The 21,750-nt window shown below is 48.8% G+C and overlaps 1 protein-coding gene across 2 annotated transcripts; it reads right to left on the minus strand.

The window, feature by feature from the left end:
- Nucleotides 1–72: 72 nt before the first annotated feature.
- Nucleotides 73–21,333, minus strand: STK25 (serine/threonine kinase 25). Of its 2 annotated transcripts, XM_074833339.1 has the most exons (12): nucleotides 21,162–21,333; nucleotides 20,055–20,181; nucleotides 13,447–13,677; nucleotides 12,179–12,235; nucleotides 10,967–11,075; nucleotides 9,551–9,708; nucleotides 9,095–9,280; nucleotides 8,763–8,908; nucleotides 7,754–7,868; nucleotides 7,387–7,458; nucleotides 3,841–3,977; nucleotides 73–2,247 (listed from the first exon to the last, which is right to left on the minus strand). In XM_074833339.1, exons 2-12 carry the CDS (start codon nucleotides 20,103–20,105, stop codon nucleotides 2,208–2,210), a joined length of 1,302 nt encoding a protein of 433 aa, XP_074689440.1. In that variant the 5' UTR covers nucleotides 20,106–20,181; nucleotides 21,162–21,333; the 3' UTR covers nucleotides 73–2,207. The 2 variants fall into 2 exon arrangements, with proteins under 2 accessions (XP_074689440.1, XP_074689441.1); XM_074833340.1 differs by lacking the exons at nucleotides 20,055–20,181; nucleotides 21,162–21,333 and adding an exon at nucleotides 17,733–17,914.
- Nucleotides 21,334–21,750: the final 417 nt, after the last annotated feature.

The raw sequence follows: 21,750 nt of genomic DNA on the forward strand, positions 1-21,750 counted from the left end.
GACCAAGAAGAACACAAAGAACAGCAGCTTGAACAAATACTCTTTTCCAAATAATACAAAGTTACACCAGCCTCCTTTGTTCTGTTACTTTATTGAAAGTGGCAGCTCCCTTTCAATGTTTTTAAAAACTAAAACCATTGTTGCTTTGAATACTGGACGAAGTTTGTGGGGATTGTTTCCTTTAAAAAGTTTACTCATTACACTGCAGTGCATGTGAGTAATAATACAAGGTACCTTATTGACACAATTTGCTACCGTCATGAACAGCAACTTTAAAAGCAGCAGGAGCCCCTCAGCTGCCTTTCTGCCAGCCTGCAGCCTCTGCCTTCCACCTCAGGAAGTTTCCTGTCTATACGTTAACACCTTCTCCTGAGGAGAAAATGGGTTTGTTCTGTTCTTCACAAATGCAGGCTCCGAGACAGCTCTCCCCGCAGAGGAGCACCCCTCTGCAGCAGATCAAAGAGCAGCACCTCTTCTCAACTGGACAAGTTCATAGTGTTTGCTGAGCCTGTATTTATCCATCAGAGAGGAAGAGTAAAGGATAGTCGTAAGCTAAAGTGAACACTGCACACAGGGATGGGGGGATGTACGGTCCTTCTGAGCTACTTTTAGCCCAGCACTTACAATCTGCAGGTCTGAATCAAAGTACCAAAAAATCAAGCCTTGTTACTAACGACGTGGCCTATTTTTTTTAAAAAAAAAAACAAAACGCTGAACAGCTACAGCTTTTGTTCTTAGTGGCTTTGGGGTGAGCCACATCATTCACACACAAACACCCAGACAGAAAGATCTGGATATCTAAGGTCTTGCTGACTTAATATCTTTACAGTTAGAGAGCAGATCTCTAAGTAATCAGCTATCAGAAGTTACTTTCCTAAGTCTATTTTTCTAGACCTTTAAAGTATAGATTTAAGATCTGTGCATTTACCTGAATTAAAGATCTGCTTTATAAACTAATATTATACAGAAAGCAAAGCTCGTTGGGCACGGCTCCCCTGGAATACCTTAAGCAGCCAGTAGGTGCTTTAATTTCTCTGCTAGCAAACAGCACCACAGCCTGTCAATGGGAGCAGAGCCCTGGCTTCAGTGGGTTTAGATCCCAGAGGGAAAGAAGAGCCAGAAAGGGAAAGTTGAGAAGAAGGGGATGGAGGCCTCCAGCGACTTCTGCGGCCCCCCCAGCCACACCACCCCGCTCCCCCTGCTGCCATCCGTCCAATTTACACCTTTGTCTAGAGGACACGTTTCTCACCTCAAGAACTGCTACACAATGTCGATCTGCCTTTTGAGCTGAAGCCCTGCCAGCGCCTTTGGCTGTTGTGTTGCCCCTGCCCCCTTTTTTTGTAATCTTTCTGCAACATTCAGGCATGCACAGTAGGTGTCTGCTCAGCTTAGAGGCCAGGACTTGCTAAACTGCCTGTCTCGTTGCTTCAGTTGCAGAAGCACCAAGGAACTCTCCCAGCTCCCAAACCCAACGCCTTCCAGTCCCTGGAGACCCAAGGCACGTTCTGCTGTTGCCTGAATTAGATGAACTAAGCCCTAATACAAAATGATGTCCCAGAGCCAAAAAAAGCACAGTCGGCAAACCCATCCTCCTGTGAAACGCCAGGCTGGGAAAGAGCAGCAGCGTATTAGCTCGGCTGCTGCTGTGCTTGAAAGCTTTTCGTTACTAGTGTGTGGAGGAGTTGAAGCCATTCTCCAGAACAACTGGAGAGCTGCTCTAACTTTCCCAGACGCTGTAATGCATGGAGAGCTTCCAAAGAGACCTGCGCTCACACGTGACTGCTCACAAACACTTCTTTCGGAAGGGCAGGAGGCTAAACCCATCAGACTCACCTTGAAACACACCTCACTGGAAGGGAATCTCCCTGTTTTTCAGCAGCAAGGCATTTACCAGTAACAAGCTGTGAATCAAACAAGCCAAAATGGATACATCCATAGGGAAACAATTAAAAACTGCATTGATTACATTGTAAAAACAATTAGACCACCCATCTCGGGTTCTGCAAAAGGTCTAAATTGTACTTGCATTGCAAACCCCACCCTGGGTTATCATGGAAACACGTGTAATATGAAGGCTCTGAAATGTCCTGGAGTCCGTAACACAATGTTACATCCAACAGCAGATGGTGGTCTGGATTAGAGATGTAGTTCTTATGAAGCTGGAAAAAATCCTTCCCCCCTCAAAACAGCAGCAGGGAATGGAGGTGTCAGCGGGCAGAGGTCAGGTGGTTCCGACTGTGTGAAAACCTGCAAGAAAGAGCAACGGGAGGAACCGGTCACAACCATCCGGTTGAAGCCCTCCCCAGGAGGACAGGGCACCGCAGCAGCCACACGCCTGTGGGTGAGGGGGCAGCCTGGGTGTGTTTGTCCCCACTCCCACTGCCACTGCTGGTTTTCTAGGTAAAGAAAATTGAAAGAAAAAAACAGCACAAAAAGCCAAGGTGGCCTTTTTTTTTTTAGGCTTTTAAGATTCAATTTTAGGCTAATAAGAAATTTTGAGCACTAGTGTTTTACAGTAAGAAACCACCAGGGTCTCTGAGGTTTTGCAAACCTCCAAAAGAAGTGTCTTGTGCTTATGCACTGTCCTGTAGTGCTATTTCTAGGCGGATAGAAGTGACTGACCCTGGAACAGCTGCTCTGTTGCAGTCACCCAACAGACATCTGCAAGTACCTCCCGCTCAGCTAGAGGCTAAAGTTTTTGCAGGCACCATCAGGACACTTTCTGTGACCTCTGTGGGTCACCCAGAAGAGACAAGAGTGTTCTCTTTTCCAGCTTTAAGTGATTATTAGATGAGGGATCCAAACAGACCCATAGCATATTTGCTTGAAAGCCTGAATGACTCCGTAACAGAAGCCCTCCAGGATGGCCAGTATTTTCAGTCCTTAATATCTAAGGCTGCTCTTTGCTTGACAGCATCCAACGGATACATGAGCTACAAGGCCCAAACTACACCAGCTTAAACCCAGCAGAAATAAATGCTTAGAAGGCCCAAGTTCAGGAGTGTAAAGACTGTGAAGTCTGGGTTGTATTTACATTAGCAATCGGAGCACAGAATGGCTCCTTTGGTCACATGTATAGCAAAATACTTTATTTCCAGCCTTCTAACCAGTGAAGGTCCAAATGTTAAATTTCCCAGCTGGTGAGGAAAGGGCGAGATTTAGGATAGCCTGCTGTGAAAGGGAGAAAAGACAAATTAAAGTAAAATAAAGCCTGGTAAACATGTGATCAGGATCTGACATTGTTGCCTGCAATACATGGATGTGACTGAGCTTGGTGCCAGTAGTGAAGGCAAGTTTGACGCAGCACCCACTGAGCAGCAAAGAACTTAATTCTACCAGACTATGCTCCTTCACTGGTTTAGTAAGAAATTCACTGCAGGAGAAGTACACTTTGCTGCTATCCGAAGCTGGGCGAGCAGAGTGACTGGCTGCAGTCCTTGTGATGAAACAGATACTCACTACTCCAGAAGTGATCCCGATGACATTTTGCATAGTCCTGACTTACCTGGGTAATGGGACCAGCAGGATGTCATATATAAATATATAAATATATACACGCAAGATGAAGGTGAATAGCAGCATCTTTCTGTGCTCTGCAACATTCATCTACACTACAGAAACCTGTTTAGTGTGAGAAAGGACTTAAGGCAGGAAGAACTGCTTCCACTAAATGAAAAGCAGTTAAAAGAAGTGACTGGAACTATTAGGTCAGCTGTCATCAATATTCACTTTTTGGGTGTCTTGACTGCTCAGCACTAAGCTTTACCGTAGCCATAGAGTATGGCAATAGTTTGGTTCACTGCCAGCTCCACCCCAGCCCACAGTCTGGAGGACACTCACCGTTGTACCCGCTCCACCATGTGTGCTATCAGTTTGTCAGAGATGCCTGGGCAGGACTCCTCAGCCAAGCTAAAGGCGTTCTCCAGCTCCTCCATAGCTCCCACGTTGCCTCCAGTCTGCTTGTGCTTGTCTTTAAGCTGCAACCCAGAAACAGGGTGTTAGTTCCTCATCTCACTGCAGAAAGCACTGGTCAAGCAGTGAGGTACAGACATTAAGTCCCTTTCCCTTTTAATATAACTCCACAAGGGTGCAGGAGGGTACCCACATTCTCAAAAAAATAAAGAAGGGCTCTTTTTGTAGGTCAGGAAGGTGCAAGTCCAATGTCTGGAGTTCAAACTCCAGGTACTAATAGCAATTGAAGTCCTTAACAAACAGGCCCTGATGTACTCTTGAACAAACTAAATAATACTAGAAATGGATCAACAGCCCCGAAAAGCCCTAAGTTGTAACAGAACAAAGAACTCCAGCTGTATCTGAGCCAGTAGAGTCACCTCTGCTGCTAACAACAGCTTAGCACCCAGACGCACACAAAGGCTTGCAGGCAGGTAGGGCAGAAAATATCCAGGAGTTAATCACCACCACTTTTAATAACCACAAAAAAGTTTGAGTTGCTTCTAGTGACTGGGAGGTGAGAGCAAACTACTGCCACACTAGGGATCCTGAGCCCCTTGGCCTCCAACGCTCCTCCCCAGGAGAGAGCTTCCCCCAGGGGCACAGGGGAATGAAGCCCACGCACCAAGACCTCCACGTGCAGCCCCTGACCTCGCCAAAAAGCTTCAGTTTGGATTTGTCATGGTTAGCGTGCTCCGACTAGACCTCACCAGCCACAAGGCTACTTGCACACGGTTCCTGTTGTTAATTTGAAATAGCTAAACCTCTCATTAAGGAACTCCTGACAGGTCACTGATGCTGAGCCTGAAGGAGTCTGTCACTGGAGAACCCACAGTCACACCCTCCCCACCTCCTTCACACAAGCAGCTCAGGCGGCAGCCGCCCCCCCAGTACACATCATTACGCAATGAGCTGAACAAAAATCAATGCCTTTTGTTGAACAAGCAATGCCTGCCAGCTAACCACTGTCCAGTTCAATTAAGCTCCCGTTAGGCTATGCTGATTAAAGGGCTTTACATAAGCCTCACAGTTCTTTGCCTGCAATTCTAGGATCAGCCTTTCCTGTTGTTGGAGCTCACCTTTTCTCCACGGTCCAGAAAGCAGGACACTGTGAATGCTAATCCCCAGCCGCAGCCGTCCCTGCGCTCCAAGGGCCCCGCTGGAAACAGTTCCCAGCCAAAAAGAGCTGCTGCCTCCTCAGCGGGGTAACTGCTCCCTAACACAAAGCCTCACACACCTCTGCTCGTTCAGAAGTGGCAGGGGGCACGGAGGGCAGCTCCATTACACACACCAAGGGCACAGATTTCTTAAGCCAAAAATAGTTGTGATGCTAAAGCCAAGGATTTGACTTGACGTCTACCTGATCAAAAAGCAAAATGAGACACAGGGCCTGCAGGTAAGTGGCCAGTTTATCACCAGCCTTTGATGCCAAGCCACTGGCCTTTAGTTTGCCCAGCAGCCTGTGATGTGAGCACCCTGTCACCTTCCACCGCAGAAGAGCTTTCTGGAGGTCAGCAGGCAGTGAGAGCGCTGTACTGTGCAAAGTACAGGCTGGCTTTTATTCACTGCTTGGCCCTCCAGCCCCAAATATCTTACCTTCCTCCCTGTCCCAGAAGGGACAGACAGGTTTCCAGATTTCCAGTTGCCCACATCTGTGTACATGACCCACGGTGGGTCATTTTCAATATTAACATCCAATAATACACACACGGGGAAGGCATATAAAAGATTATGAACAGCATCTTGGTAAGATTTCAGTTCAGCCCTTCTACGGAAAGAGGTGATCAAAAGCTAGCAGGTCTAAGGCAGTGATACAACAGTGAGAAAGTCTGCTGTTGGTAGGAAACTAGAACTGAAAAGAACAACATGTGCAACCAGCAGTGAAGCACATTTCCAATTTGGAGAAAAGTTTTCTTCCAACCCCCTGCTACTGCATGCAGAAGCCAGGTTATTTCAGAGACTGCCCAGAACCTTCCCTGCACCTGGGATCAGCAGAGCCAGCGGGGAAGTCTAATCAAAGGAGAGGAGGATCAGGAAATCTGGGGCAAAGGAGGCAAACAAGCAGAAATGAAACGTGCAAGCCGCCAGTTCCCACCCAGAACTGGTGCAGCAAGGTTGGTAAGGAGAAGCATGAAGATGCACTCACTGGTTTGGAGAACTCACAGCTCTGAGCACACCCTCCCCCAGAAGGCTCCTAAACAGAGAGGACTGAGAACCAGATGTCAGCGATTATGCTGCACGAACAAACTGCCTGCATCAGAAACCAACATTATTTTTATCTGGTTTTATATCTGGTCTAGGCCTACAAGAGCCCGACCATCTGCCTCATGCTCTGACCTCTGGAAGTCAAGCCCAGTGGAGTACCGAAGAGGCTGGTTAGCTAAACTCCCAGTTTCCCAAGCAGTGCTGTCTCAAGAGCCTGCTTTTCAGAATGACCTCTGCTTCCTGCCCTGCAGCAAAGCCTCTTTCTACGTAGCACTAGACCCAAGAAAAGAGATTTATGTCTAGAGACTATCCCTCAAAAAGCACAGGCTCTGCTGGGCCAGCCCTGGAACAGCATCAGGATCCAGAAAAAGAGCAAGTCATCAGGACCAGAGAACAGGTCTCTGACCTAGCAGCCCTAGGAAAGACCCCAACACACAGCATCTGTGTGATTTCTTTCGAAGCAGAACCTCCTTTCCTACACTCCTGCAGGAAACAGCAACAGAAGCCTGTAGCTAGTAGCCCCCTTACGATTATCATCCTCTTCTCTTCCCTTAAAACATCACCCAGCTGGGAAGACAATGCAGCTCTCTGCTGACACAGACACTATCCCATCATTAATGGTAGCTTTTACTTCAACTCCACATCCCCACCCAGAACACAAGGCAGGAAAACAGCGTGGATTCTCTAAACACATTTTCCCTGTCTACCTTCCACAGGCCATATGGCAGGTAACTCCTTGGCCTCGGCACGCTAGCAAAAGCAGGTGTAAATCAAGAAGATGGCCTAGTAACCAGCAAAGTCAATTCCTGCTGCTGTGGACATAACGTATAGCATGCAGGCAGGAACATGCACAGTGACAGGCAAGCTCAAATACCTGCCTGCCCTAACAGGAGCTGCACTTCAGCCACGGAGGCCAGGGACAGAGTCCAGAGCTCTCCAGGCATTAGCAAACCTGAGGTGCAGATAAGAAACAGGTACCTTATCCTCACCAGAAGACAACACAGTAATGCTGTGCTTCTAGGAACACAAGTGTATTGGAGAGTAGACTCCAGGGACATAACTCACTTTCCTAACACACACTATACACCTCTGAACAGAGGCACAAATGCTTCACAGTGCCTTAACCCTACCTCACTGCACCTCCCTTCTCTAAATCCTTCCCACTTACTTATCCACGTCAGGTATCTCTTCATCTCCAACCACCACAGACAGCAAGAAGGTTCTACTCACCTCCCCAAAAACTGGGTGAACAAGCGTGGAGAGACACTGTGACCGTGGTTGCCTCTTGATGGGCTCAGTAGGCTGGAAAGCAACATGAGAAAAAGTTACAAGCACAGGCAAAGGCTCCCAGGGCACAGAAACTACTAAGCCTTTGGTAAATCCACAGCACCTTGATGGCAGTCCCCTCACCAGGTCTCAGGAAAGCCACAGACTGCAGTACTCTGACAGTGTGAAAGGGGCAACTCTGGGGCACTAGCCCTTGATACCAGACTAAAGTAAATTTTAGACAGAACACGAGTGACTGGTAGCTTCCCCAAGACCATCAAAAGCTTCTGTTAGCTCAGTCCACTTCTGAAAGAACAGAGAACAAACACACCTTCTGGGAACCATGAAGAGCCATTCCTTTGTGCAGCTTGCTCAAGGAGTTGGGGCGAATAGTTGGTGGGAATGTCCAGATTGGACCCTGGTCTCCATCCTCTGTGTCTCCATCACTGCAAATGAGAAGGGGAAAGTCAAGACAAAGCCTCAGCTCCGTACACCAGACGTTTTACACACGCATTCCCATACCACAAGCTCTCACCCACCCGACTGTCATATCACCACAGGGCTCCAGGAATTTCCCTATCCCAGAAGAAAATCCTAAAGAGAAACCACTTCAGCCTCTACAGCACCACAGAGGTCTGAGTCAAGCACTACATCATGTTTCCAGATGACCACAACCACCTTTCTGCTCTGGCCAGCTTGGAGACAGTTTCAAGTGCTGGTTAAATTTAGAAAAATTTCAAGACAATCCAAGCTCACAATTTGAGGGGCCAGGCTTAGATGTTGCAAGCCAACCTCCCGGAGTCATTGGTCACTTGAGTTGCTGCCACAGCAGGTGGCAAAAGCTTTGTGACACCAGCCTGGCAACAAAGTGCCCCTTCCTCACCCAAGGCTCACGGCCTCATTATCCTCATCAGTAACGAAGCTCTCTCCCCACGAACACACAAACACACATACGCAGGTGTTGCCACAGTTACTAAAGCCTGTAGCTCTTGTATTTAACTGAATGTGCTGTGCATAAAACACAGGCAACAAGAGCCTTGTTTTACCAGTTACGCACAGACTTCATGTTTCTTGTTAGTCCTTCTGATTCCTTACACTCAGCAAAAAGGCTCCACAGGTCAAGATTAGAAAGAGTACCAGGTCCCACTGAACTAGGGGGTAACAGCCTGTTTCTTCAGGCAACAGTCACCTGCTCTCACAAACAGATGCTCACAGGTCTCCCTGAGCTACCGTAAGATCTCCAACCCAGGTGGGACAAAGGACCTGAGCTGTTTGCAAGGGGCTACCCCGGGGGGTGCGGGTACAGCAAGGGCACCCCCCCACGCAGGGCGTGTACGTACATATCAGAATCGCCAGAACTGGAATCTTCTCCGTGGCCCTCCGACTTCCAGCGCTTGAATCGATCGATCAGCTCCATTAGGAATGAGGTTTTCTTGGTGTAGCGTGTGATGAACTTGTGCTTTAGCAATTCTTTAGCTGTCGGCCTCTGGAGCAAATAAGGAAAGCATGCTACATCTAACCATCTCTGTACACTATAAACATGCAAGTGCACTGACTTCAATTCTTGCCAGGCTTGCCCGCCCATTCTGCAAGCTCAGTGCTTCTTTCTCTCCAGAAGCCTTGCACCAAAAGTCTTCCTGCTAAATAAATTTTTGACCTCTGCAATACTCACAAATCTAGGATCCTTATTGAGGCAGGCTTCCACAAACTCCTTGAAGGGCTTGCTGTGGTGACCCTCAAGTGTTGGAGGGTTATTTTTGGGGATCAGAAAGAGAACCCTCATAGGATGCAAGTCGGAATTTGGAGGCTCTCCCTTTGCTAGTTCAATGGCTGTAATTCCAAGGGACCAGATGTCTGCCTGAAAGACGAGCAAGAACAGTGACAGCACAGAACAGCAAGGAGCAACTCTGGAACGCAGAAGCATGCAACTTTAGCTCAGCCAAAGGGCTGGTCACATCAAATCAGATAGGGTGTTTCATGTCTAAGAGACAAACTTCTCCAGTAGACCCTGAATCATAACAGGAAAGTATCATTCTTGCAATAAGCAGCCCCTCCAATCCCTGTACTAACCCTAGCACCATCTCGTACACAGTAGCACCAAGTAGCAATCCTCCTGCTCCCAGCTCACCTTGAAGTCATAAGCAGACTGTTTGATGACCTCTGGTGCCATCCAGAACGGAGTCCCAACAAAGGTGTTCCTCTTGATTTGTGTGTCTGTCAACTGTCCAGCCACCCCAAAGTCAGCCAGTTTCACGTCTCCTTGTTCCGAAAGTAGCACGTTGGCAGCTGTTCACACAAATAAACATTAAGTCCTCTGGTTTCTGAATCATCTCCAGCCCACAGAACCAAATACTGAGAACGGATCTCCTGTGATCTCCTTTGCCCCAGTGAAAACCCTCAGCTCAGATTTCCAGCCTCAGACTCATTCTCATGCTCTGACCTCTGCTGAGTAACACAGAACAAGTTCATACACGGGGCTGGATCAGAAGGGGAATACTTCTAGGCTAGTAGCAAGGAGTAGATGTGAAGGGCCACACAATCAACAAGATGTGATTCCTGGTCACACAAAGAAAAGAGGGCAACATGGCCCAAGATACCTCAGAATAAGTCTTGATTTTTTTTCAGAGTAGCATTCAGCACAGATTAAATAGCAGATCCTTCTAAAGAGCTCACAAGTCCTGGTCTTGTTTCTGCTTCTCACTCAGTTTAAGACAGTGACATTGCTCAGGTTTTGGGACAGGGGGTTTTGTGTAGGACTTTTCATTCTGAGAGAGACCCTACCTACAAACTTTCAGCATTTCCCCACTCTGCTGGCAGCCAACAGTCCTGCAGGGCTTGCAGTGCTAGAAATGTGTAGTCTCACATACGCAAGGGAATCTTTTCTACATACGTCCCTGCATGAGGGTGCTCTGCTCTGCTTGTTCACATCCCCTCTGCAGAGGGTCAGAGCAGTTAGCATCCAACACCAGCCACGTCTGCACAGCACTGTCCTCCCACCCTCCTGCTGCCCTCTGATGCTCTGTGCTCAGCGTGACACTGCTCATTGGGAGGCAGATGCCAGGTCTCTCTACACTGCAGACAACTAAAAAATCAGTTATCAAGATAAGCTGACAAGCTGCCCTGATTTTCTAGGGCTGTGAACCCTGCGTGAGGATAGCTCACCCTCACAATAAATTATAACCGTGATAACCAGCATACACATGCCTCGGGGTCCAGCAGTAAAGCAAATATCCAGATATAACAGAGTCAGCTAATATTTGAGTGTGCCTTTCATTGACTCCTTTGTTTTAGCCCCCTGCCTATCCAAACTACAAATGCCAGAGAAGAGCTACAGATCCTTACTGTTACTCTAAACCCTAAAGTCACTGAAAACATGAGTTGCGATAAAATGACAAGCAACAGATTCGGAAACAAGCAACCCAACAGGAAAAGCAGCACTGAGAAACAGTTTTTGAAACATCTCAGATTCTTGTTGTATAATACTTCTGAATTTTATATTAGTAACACCCCTTACCAGAAAGGGAGCTGAGCTCTTCACTCTTACCTTTGATGTCCCTGTGGATCTTCCTCTCAGAGTGTAGATAATCCAAACCCTTTAGGATTTCTCTCAGGATAGTAGCTATGTAAGTCTCCTCCAGGGGTCCTGGCTTCAGCTGATAAAGGGCAGAAAGATGACTTAAAGGAGGGTGACTGATGCCTTGGATTTTCCAGCCTCTCAGCTTGTTACTTCAAAACCTTGGCCAAGCAGGTCATACTCAGCAGGAAGCACCTATGGCACGCCTGGTGCGCATTCTGCAAGCAGAACACTGGACTTTGCACCTGGCAACTTAAATGGAAAATCTTTGGGGGATTTTCTGTTAGACTATTAAAGGCTTCCCAGAGAAACAGCAGGATGCTCATCTCTCGCTTTGGCCTGGAAATACATTGGTGAACAGAACATTTTAACAGTTTCTCTTGTTCAAGTCTCTCTGCTAGCATGCAAGAACTGAATTTTAGCCACTGCAACAGCCCAGAGACAACTTCTACCTTCTGGCTGTGGAGTATTGTATCAAAGCTCTTCTCCTTTCTTGCCAACAGTTCTCCTCTAAATCAGTCCTGCCTTCTCAGTGCAATAATTGAGGTTCTGACACTAAGATGACTTCTGCTGATGACAGACCCCCCACTACACCCTTCCTCCAAGTCAGTGCAGGCTCAGCACTTTTCACTACATGACCTTAGTTACTGCTCTGGAAGTAGTACAGACTTTATTGTCCTGAGGAGAAAAGCAAAATCCTGTGACAGAATACAACACTGCAGAACTCTGCCTGTGTGTGTATCCTTCACTTGTATTCCCTTAAAATCTGGGGTAACTTGTTAGTCATTATCAAACACATGGGAATCCTGATCACAGACCAGGTCCCTGCTGAGCTTGATGCCATGCAAGCACTGAACAATACAATGAACTCTTACGAGGTGAAGTATGGATTTTCAGTGCTCAAGAACAACTGGCTGCCGTCACATTTCAGCTCACTGGCTCTTCCCATTGTAAAGCAGCAGAGCAGGCTGGAGAACAGTGCTTTGACAGCTGAGCAAAACATTTCCTCTGTCCTGGGATATGCGTAACCAGCATGGCTGTCCTGCCCTGCCCTGCCTACCCTTCAGGCACAGGGCTATCAAAAAGACAGTACGTGGCAAGTGAGTGTCTGGCTTACGGGCATTTCACAAACCAAGGCTCCAGCCAATGTTTTTCATGGTCCAGAGCTTATCACATACTTACCAAATCCAGGGCTGAACCTCCTCCTAGGTACTCCATGATTATCCACAGCTTAGTGCCCTGCAAGCAAGAACACAAATCAAGAGCAGACAGTAATAAAAACAGGCAGAAAAGTGAAACACCCCAGAGGCAGCAAGACACACGAATAGTCCTGTACACAATGCGAGAGATGCTGCACACAACAGCTCTCAGAGGCTCAAGGAGGGAGCTCCCAGCTCCCTCTTTCCTGCTGACACAGCATTCTAGCAGTGGACCTGCCCCCAGTACATTTCTTTCTCTCGGTCTGCAGTTTTACCTGAGCAAGCTTAGTGCCCCTACTGGCACCAGACTACACAGCCCACAGAGATAAGCATATTCTCAGGTTGGAGCCATTTAACATCACTCCAACAGATCTAGCACATCTCCTTCTTCACAATGACAGGGGAGCTTTGCAGCCTTTGATCTCATTAACAGGACTGCCAGCTTGAAGGGTATGATCAGCAAGGCACTCTCTTACTCCTCAGAGAAGAGATTGCCAGACTGAGGTTCACAGGGCCGTGGTAGGAGATAAGCAGCAGATCCATGAAACCGCAGCTTGCTTGGTGTTTTCAGTAGAAGGCTGAGAAAATGCATTATGGCCTTTGAAATATATGTCAGGAACAATCAAGATCTGAAGAGCTCAAGAACTGTTTGCTACAGACCCAGTGTTACACACGCCAGCAGCCAGCATGCAGAGGCCACTTCTGGTCATCACTACTAGCAGCTTCCACTGGGGATACCTAAACCTGTTCTCAACAGAAGCGGTATCAGTACTCCTGTGAAGACTCAGGTCCTGTTCTTTTCATCATTTCTGATGAAATGATGATCACAAGATCACAGGGTACAGTTTCAAACTCCTCTTCTTTCCAGAGTCATAAAGGCCCCAGTGGTACTACTTTAGAACTGTGGTATTTTGGAAAAGTGTTCCATAAACATCTTTTCAAGAATGGTCAAACCGTGGAGACGTCAGCCTCTTCAACGAGTAATTTTCTCTCCAGTGAAGTGCCCTGCTCTTGGGACCACACTATACCAGGCACCTCATTTCCATGTACTTTGCAAGCGTCTTAAAGCCCAGCCTCCTGTAAAACCCCATAAATGCAGCGAGCAGAGCCGCTGCTGATCCTGCTGCCACACTGACCCTCACAGATTGGGCACCTTTCAGTGCTGTATGCCACCATCAGCTGCAGCACCCGCGGAGAAGCCCACCCCGTTCCCAAACTGCTGGCAAGAGAATTGCTATGGCTTTGTCTTACCTTCAAGTAGGAGCCATAGTACCGGGTGATGTAGGGACTATCACACTGGCTGAGCACCGTAATCTCCTGCTGAATGTCCTCAATTTCATCCTCAGCCTCCTCCAGATCAATGATCTTGATAGCAACCACCTCCTTGGTGCGGTTGTCGATCCCTTTATACACTTCACCAAATGATCCTTTGCCGATCCGCTCCAGCTTGGTGAACAGCTCCTCAGGATCCACCCTGGAGTGCTAAACCAGAAAGTAGAGATGGGAAAAGTCCACGAAGTGCCACGGCAGCCTGCGGAGCACCATGCACACCCATACAGCTCATCTCCCTAGCTACGCGTCTACTGTGTTGTTTAGGTCACCCAAAACTCACATACCCTAAAGGGTCTCCACGTGCTGAGAAACTTAACACAGAATATATCCACGATTAGAAGAACGGAAGCAGCCTTATACATGGGCTTTCTGCCCCTGCAGACCATAGTGGGGGAGGAAGGGAAGAGAAACCCGGAAGAATGACAGCAAGTATCTCTGCAGAAAGTGTCAGCTCCTATCGGACAGGACTGCTCAACTGCAGGCACTAAACTGGTGCCAAAGCAGCTCCAGGAGCAAGCACTTGTTCACACCTCAATAAGAAGACAAGGTGTACCAGAACCAGCCTTCTTTTGAAGATCCAGATGAGAAAATGGGTAGAAGCAAGAGGGCGGTAGGAAGTTCACAAGGATGTTTCCCTAGTTTGCCTTCCTGCACTCAAAGACTAGAATGATTTGAAAGATTTTCACCCTTCCCTACTTGTTTGGAGGGTGAAATACTCCAGCCATATAAATACCACTTCATGTTTGATGTCTTCTCTGCTGCAGCCTGATTTCCAGACAGCACCCAGCCCAGCTCTCCTCAGATATCTGCAGAGCGTACCTCACATCTTTTTGAAGGCCAGAAGCAAGGAGGGCAGACACCTGCCTAGCCCAGAGGAGACAGGAGAGCTGAATGGATGCTCCATCTGCAGACCTGCTTTTCTGGAACAGCCTCTCCTCTGGCTGGCACACCCAGATGCAAAAGCGAATAGCATTTCCCTCATTAGATAAACACATCAACTGGGAAGCTACTAACATGATCATCGACCCTCAGAGAAATACTGACTCTTTAACAGCAGCTGCAAAGTTAACTATTTATTAAGATTAGTATGGACAGGAAAGGGAAGAAATCAGAATAATTTTCTGATGTCATTTAATTCTGTTCAGCTGTGGACCAGGAGGTCTTGCTCTACTTCATGCTACTAAAAGGGTCTTTGTGATTTTTTAAAAAAACTATAGTAAGTCTAGTTAAAAAAAAAAAAAAAAAAAAAAAAAGAAAAAAACTGGAAAATATGGCCTGACCTACAGGAAGCAGCCAAGCTGTTCCAGTGAGTTTTTCACACCCAGAACTTCTCAATCTCACCTCCAACACGTCACCCAGAGGGACTGCTCCCTTGCAAGGGCCTTGAGCTGGCAGAGATTTTATCTGAGAACAGGGCAGCTGCATTTTTCCATCTAACACCAGGTTCTAGCAGCAGGCCACCACTGAGCAGCCCTAGGTGCTGCTTAATGATTAAGCCAGCCAGTCATTACAGGTTGTTTGCCTTCTGTGCCCAGTGCATCGCTATATGGCCAGGCCCAGAGTGAGCTTTACAGTCAGCTCCCTCAACAGGATTTCCACATGCATTCCAGTCCAAGATACAGAAGGATAACCAAATATCCTTGTGCATCCATGGCAACCCCCAAACAGGCTGTACTTTGAATAAATGCACTGGAAACAGACTGGAGGGGATATGCAGAGATGAAAGGAACTGGAGATACATAACAGGGACAGGAGAGAGGGAGGCGGGGGAAAGGAAGAGGATTTGAGCTAGAGAAATGACAGGAGACAACATGAGAATGACAACTGCGGCGCAGGGAGAACAGTCTGGCTAGTCCAGGCTCACAAGAGGCCATGAGCAGTTTTCACCTCTTGACCAGTTTACAGGAAGGGGCAGCAAGGTGGCCCAGACATTACCTCGCACAGTCATCACTGTAAAAATGCCACCCACCACATCAGCCACTCCCACACATCGGGAAGATGGGAGAGAAAGAGGATCATCTCCTAGAAGCACCTGTCTCAGCTGGTAAAGGAAACACCATCCACATGAATTCTGCAGGGAACCAACCCTGCAAGAAAACCTTCCTCCCCTCCCAAGTAATTTTTCCATGAGAAAAGAAATGGCAAGGTAAAAGTTACAGCTCCCCTCCTCAGCCTGGCATGGCACATCAGAGAATCAGGACTGATTATTCAAGAACAGCACATCAAACATAAGAGCACTGGCTACTGCAGGCAGCTTTTGGGACAATCACCATTTTATGTATCGGGCTGTGTAATCACAGACAGCTTCACAAACAAGCTTCCATAGTTCAATGTCAGTTTATCCCATTTTCTGCAGAACAAAGCAGTTCAGCTAAGGGTTGTGAAGGAGACAAACCTTCCTGACAAGCACATGGAAACTTTGCCCAAGGGACTTGAAAAATGATATAACTCTCATGGGCAGATGACACAGGCCCACCACATTAGGTTGGAACAGGAAACTTTGTTTGTAGGTACTGGATTTACCTTCCCAGTACCTGTCACTTCAAAACTGACCTGGAAATGCTCCAGAGCTCTCAGGTGACAGAGCATGAGTCTATGGAGGGCCTGAGGACGTGCAACCCCTGACAGTTGCCAAAATCACACAAGTCACACCCAGCAACAGCCAGAACCTAGTGAGTGAGTATGGGGCTAAGTGGTAGAGAGTCATTCCAGCCATGGCTACAGTCTCCTGGACACCTGCTGCAGGACCAGAGTCTGCTAACGAATTTATTCACTTTCTGTAAACAGGGAGGAAGAAACAGGCTCATCCCCAATTCAAGCAGGTCAGTGCCTGCCCAGTGTTACCTTGTGAACTATCATTGTGGACACCACAGAAGACATTGCTAGGTGGCATTTTCGTGGAAGCAGTTCTGAATTCCCATGACAAACTAAGATAAGATTATCTAGTCCGCAGGACATCTGCTCAGAAGCTCTTTAAAAAAGTTCCTGTTAGAGCTGCCACAGGGTAACTCGCTGCTGCTGAGTGCTGCTGAGTTCAGATCAGTGGGCACACAGGCCTCAGCACTCACTGGACAGCAGAATAAATGCACTTATGCCAAGAAAGGAGAACTGTGCAAGTGCACCGCTCCGTCAGAAGAGCAGCACACTGCCACACTCGAGGGGCTCGAGGGGGGGTGCAGGCGAGGAGAAAAACACATCCAGTATAGCCTGATTTTACCCTACCCCAATACATATGCACCTGTAGAGCACTGCAGTGAGGGGTGTAGCAAGCACAATCTGTCCCTTTTCTAAATATGAATTGATCTCACTGTCAGTCTTGTCAGAGAATCACCCTGGCTGCAAATCCATGTTCTGGAACTGCAGAGCTACAAACACACTTGGAAAAATTCATTAGTAGAAAGTAACAGAATGCAGATGAAATGCTTTACACCGGCATAAGTGAGCACAGATAACCTGAAGAAGCTTATTAGCACCTGTCAACTTTGCAACTGCTCACCAGCTTGGAATCTTTCCATTTTCTTCCACGCTCACAGAACCCACCAGGGCTGTAAAATGGAGCTCCAGGCCAGAGTCTGAAGAGCAAGCTGACCAGCTGCTGCTTGTTCTACTACAACGCATAAAGCCTTTAAGGGATGGTCACCTCATCGTACCTTTTTGCTTGACTGAACGTCAATTACACAGCAGTTCTGGAGCAAAAAGCCTCATGCTGTTTCTCCCATTGAGAGCAGTCAGGCACCAGAGATGGCTCAGTCAGGCATGAACAGGCTTTGGGGGAGAGCACATGAAGCACTGTCTTGGTTGTACATGCAGGAAGGGGAGGGAATAAGTATGAGAGGGGTGAGGACAAACTACCAGCAATGTGCTCCACTTCTGCCCTCCAGGATCTAATCTTACAGCACAGGAAAGAAAGATGCTCTGTCATGACAGGTGTGGGGGTGTTTGCCATCACAACTAATGATGCCATGTTTTAAAACAGGGCGACTCACTGCAGACATCAGGAATTAAGAATTGCAGCATGTTATGAGACAAGCCTGGCAGTAACACCAGCTGCTTCATGGGGAAAGAATGGGTTTGGCAGTTGTGCCACCTCCAGCTGCAGTGACATGACATCCACAACCTTTGAGAGGAGATGGGTAAATACCTACCCTCATTTCAAAGCTACTACCTGGAAAGATAACCTGCATATTGGGAACAGAAGCAAATACCCTTTGAACCAGCTCAAGGTCTTCTCTCTGGGCTGTGTCCGGCTGGATCTCACTCTCAAAAGAGTCATATTCAGCATCATGAGCAAGCGTCACACCTGCATCTGCTCCATAAAACACTGAGAGGTGCTTAAACCCTTTTGGAAGTGAGAGTTTCTTGGTCTGGGGCAGGTCAGGATCAGAATCACTGTTCTATATCGGAGAAGTCTGTAACAGAAAAAGATTGTCAAGGCCACAATACTTTAAGAGCTGAAGCTGACTGGGACTTTGGCAGCCTCCAAAGGTTTATACGGAACTGCAGCAGCATTTAGTGTTACTTCTGACTAGAGCACTTTCCAACCAGCCAAACAAACAGACATAATTTTCCTCTGCCAAACAGAGTGGAAGGAGGAAGTTGGTTTTAATAAACCTCAGCTACTGACCTTCTTTCCTTCATTGCCTCCTCTCCTCCCCAACTTCCCATCCAGCATTTACCCACATTGCATGCTGCACACTAACCTCTGGGCCACTAACGGAGACATCTGCAGCAGGCACTAGGTTCTCTTTGGGAAAAATCAGCTTCTGGAAACATTTGAAAGCTTCCCTGTCTATATGAAATTTGTGCACAGCTCTTTTCAACAAGCTTGAGACAGTTTTGAACTTCTGGAGTATAGACAAGAGCAAAGTTTGTGTTCAACACTTTGAGACACACTAATTTGTCTGAGACTCCCAGCTTGGCTTCACAGATAATATTCTTTTGCTTCAAGGGAGTGAAGCATTACTTAGCCAGAGAACTTGAACAGCTTCTTCAAGGTCACATAAGGAACAATAAAACTAGAAACAAGAGCTCAGATCAGAGCTTTAAACACAGTAATGCAAATACATCACCTAGCAGGTAGAGCTCCCGACAAAGACCAGAGGCCCACCGTGCTATGTGTACACAGCAAAGGGCGGCCAAGAAAGGAGAGCAAGCCAGCTAGCTGAGGCAGGGAAATGGAGGCACGGAGGTAAAGCAACCTGGGGATTTGCCTAAGGTAACTCTGCACATCAGCAACAGAACTGGGAATCAAAGACAAGTCAAGCCTCTGACATCCCAATCCAATCAATGTCTCTCAATTTTCACAGTACCTCCCACCACTCCCTGAACTCTGGTGAACAGAACTTCAGGCCAGTTCCTACCACCCTCCCAGCAAGCCTCAGTTACACAGATTACAAGGTCCCACATCAAGGATTCCTGAAGAGACCCAAGGAATGGACAACACAGACTGCTTTCCTATTCCAGGACCAGACAGAGAGTCACAGGACGACAGAATCTGAGAATGATTATGCTCTGCGTAATAAATGCAGAGGTGAGACCACTGGAACTCTGATAAGCTTCATTAGTCAATGTCATGTACAAAAAAGCTTCAGAGAAACCTCCTCTGTAGCTACAGAACGCAGTTCTCAACCCTAACCAGACAGTATCCTTTCCTATTGCTTTCATTTCTCTCCCTGTACTATGACTCACTCAGGCACTATATTTGCATTTAATTCCATACACACTTTGGGGAAACAGTTTAAATGAAAGCATGCAAACTAAGATGCATTGCAAATCAACTTTAAATCAGAAAAGGCTTGGAGAAAGCATAATCTCAAACCACTAAAGCTTTTAGTATTATAATTCTACACCTAGAAGCAAAACAGAAAAATGTCAAAAATTCTCACAAAACATGGTTTAACAAGACCTACATTCCGTATTGACATCTGCCAATAATCAAACACACCCCACAACCAAATTCAGAAGATTCAAGCCAATACTATTAATGTGGTTTAGCTTTTAGTCCCAAGTCATGACATCATCCTTCCACATTCCTCTTACGAAAATGTCATCACAACAACAGGATTTAACCACATCCACTGAGGCTGGTATCTCTCTCAGAAGACTGAAACGTTCAAATATCACTGCTTCTTATGCATTAAGGTTATAAGCACCGTTTTTCTCAGGCTACTGTCATGAACACTTCAGTAAGGTGTGTCTGGCACAGCCTGCACACACAGCTTTTCTGTTCCCATTTCTAGACTTCCCCTCCCAAAAATACTGAGACCCAGTGATTCCTGTCTCCCTAAGAAGAGCAAAGTTAACCTCAGAGAAAGGCACCATACTGGGCAAAGAATTCCCTTTCTATCTGGCTGGCTATGTAACACTGTCAGTCCGACACCACCACGGAATAAGACACAAACCAGTCGGCTAACAGGAGTAAGCCGAGACACATGCAAGAAAGACCAAGAGTAGCAAAAAGTGATTTTCTGGTGATTTGTTTTAAACTCATCACAAGAGTTTAAAACAAATGTTTAATTGCCACTTACCTGGCTGGCAAATTCTCTCAAGTGAGCCATGCCTACAGGGTGGTCAGACATCCGCTTTTGCAAAATCAGGGAGGGTTGGGACGTCGTAGCACAGCGGGAAGGCGCTGTTTTCTCATCCACTGGTCAACTGCGACAAGCAAGAACACAACAGCTCTAACTGGAGGTTTTCAGAGCCTGGCTCAGTCCCCAAAAGAGTTACCTGCATCTTTTTTCTCCTTGATTTGCAGTCCTCCTTGACCCTACCAGCCCATTCTAAGTATGCCAGCCCCTCCTTGCAAACCCCATTTCTCAGTTCTTCCCAGACATGCCTTCCAGATGTATCAAGGAATCTCACTTTAATGATATACACTGGCAAAGCCTTGGGCACCATTTTCCCCACCATCACCTCAGCGTGCTCCCCAGTGTTAGTTCTCCCTACAGTACTATCCCCTCATCACCAATCCCAGCATCTTCCCCAGCACAGCCCACAGCATTATCCTCAGACACCCCTTCCCTCCTACTCCCCAGCAATCCCTCGCTGAGGGTACTCCTCTGCTACCATTCTCCCCAGTACACCCACTTGCAGAGCTCAGCTCCCCAGTGCCCCTCTTCCTCCTCAGGGAACCCCAACCTTATACCATCCCTGGGAACTCCCCCACCAGTGCTCCCCAGTTCTGCCTCCAGACCCTGTGCTCCTCAGCAACCCTCTCCACAGGGTTCCCCTCCGCCCCAGCAACAGAAGAGCCCCAAACCAGCACGACCCCTCAGCCCAGCCCAGTCCCCTCAGGGCACCCCCGGCCCGGTCCTTTTTTTCAGGGTCCCCCTACCCCAGTGCTCCCCAGCACGGTACCCTCAGCCCCCCACGGCCCCCCCCCACATCCCCCCAGCCCCACTCACGGACCCCTCACCCCACCTCACACCTCAGGGCCCCCCCTCCTCCCAGTTCCCTCAGGGACTCCCCGCTCCCCCAGGGCCCCTCGCCCCATCATGGCCTGCTCAGAGCCCCCCACGCAGCCGCCTCCGCAGCCCCGCCTCCTCCGAATGGCCCCCTCAGGGCCCCTCTGCTGCGGCTCCCCCCGCCGTGCGGCCCGCGGGGACCCTCCCAGCCCCGGGTACCGCCGCACCTACCCGTGCAGCCCGCCGCACCTACGGCCAACGGTCTCCGCGGGAAGGGCGGCGCGGTGCCATGCCGGGCCCTGGCGCACGGAGCCGCCGCCACCCCGGGCTGCCCTGGGACACCGAGCTCGGCGGCGGCGGCGGCGGCAGCAACAGGGCGGGGGGCGGGGGCGCTGAGAGAGGGGTGGGGAGGGCCGGGCCGGGCCGGGCCGGGCGCAACAACACGGCGCGGCGGGGGCCGCGGGGCGGGGTAAGGCGCGGGGCGGAGGAAGCCGGGGGCGGGGGAGGCCTTGCCGCGCTGCCTGCCGGGAACGGTAGTTCCGGCGAGGGGCCGGCCGGCGGCGGGGCCGCCTCCCGGAACTACCAGGCCCGGCAGGCCGCGCGCGGGGGTGGGCGGGGCGGCGGCGCGGGGGCCGCTGGGACGATGAGTCCTCCGGCGCGGGGGGCGGCGACTACCCATCCCAGCGGCCCCCGCGGCGCGGGCGGGGCTACACCGGGCCGGGCCTGCCCTGCGGGCGGAGCCCTTCGCCCTCCGGGGGGGCGGGAGCGGGAGGAGCCCCCCCCCCCGCCACACACACACACACACACACACCCCCCCACA

This window comes from Strix aluco, chromosome 9 (genome assembly GCF_031877795.1).
Source record: "Strix aluco isolate bStrAlu1 chromosome 9, bStrAlu1.hap1, whole genome shotgun sequence".
In the NCBI taxonomy this organism is placed as follows: Eukaryota; Metazoa; Chordata; class Aves; order Strigiformes; family Strigidae; genus Strix; species Strix aluco.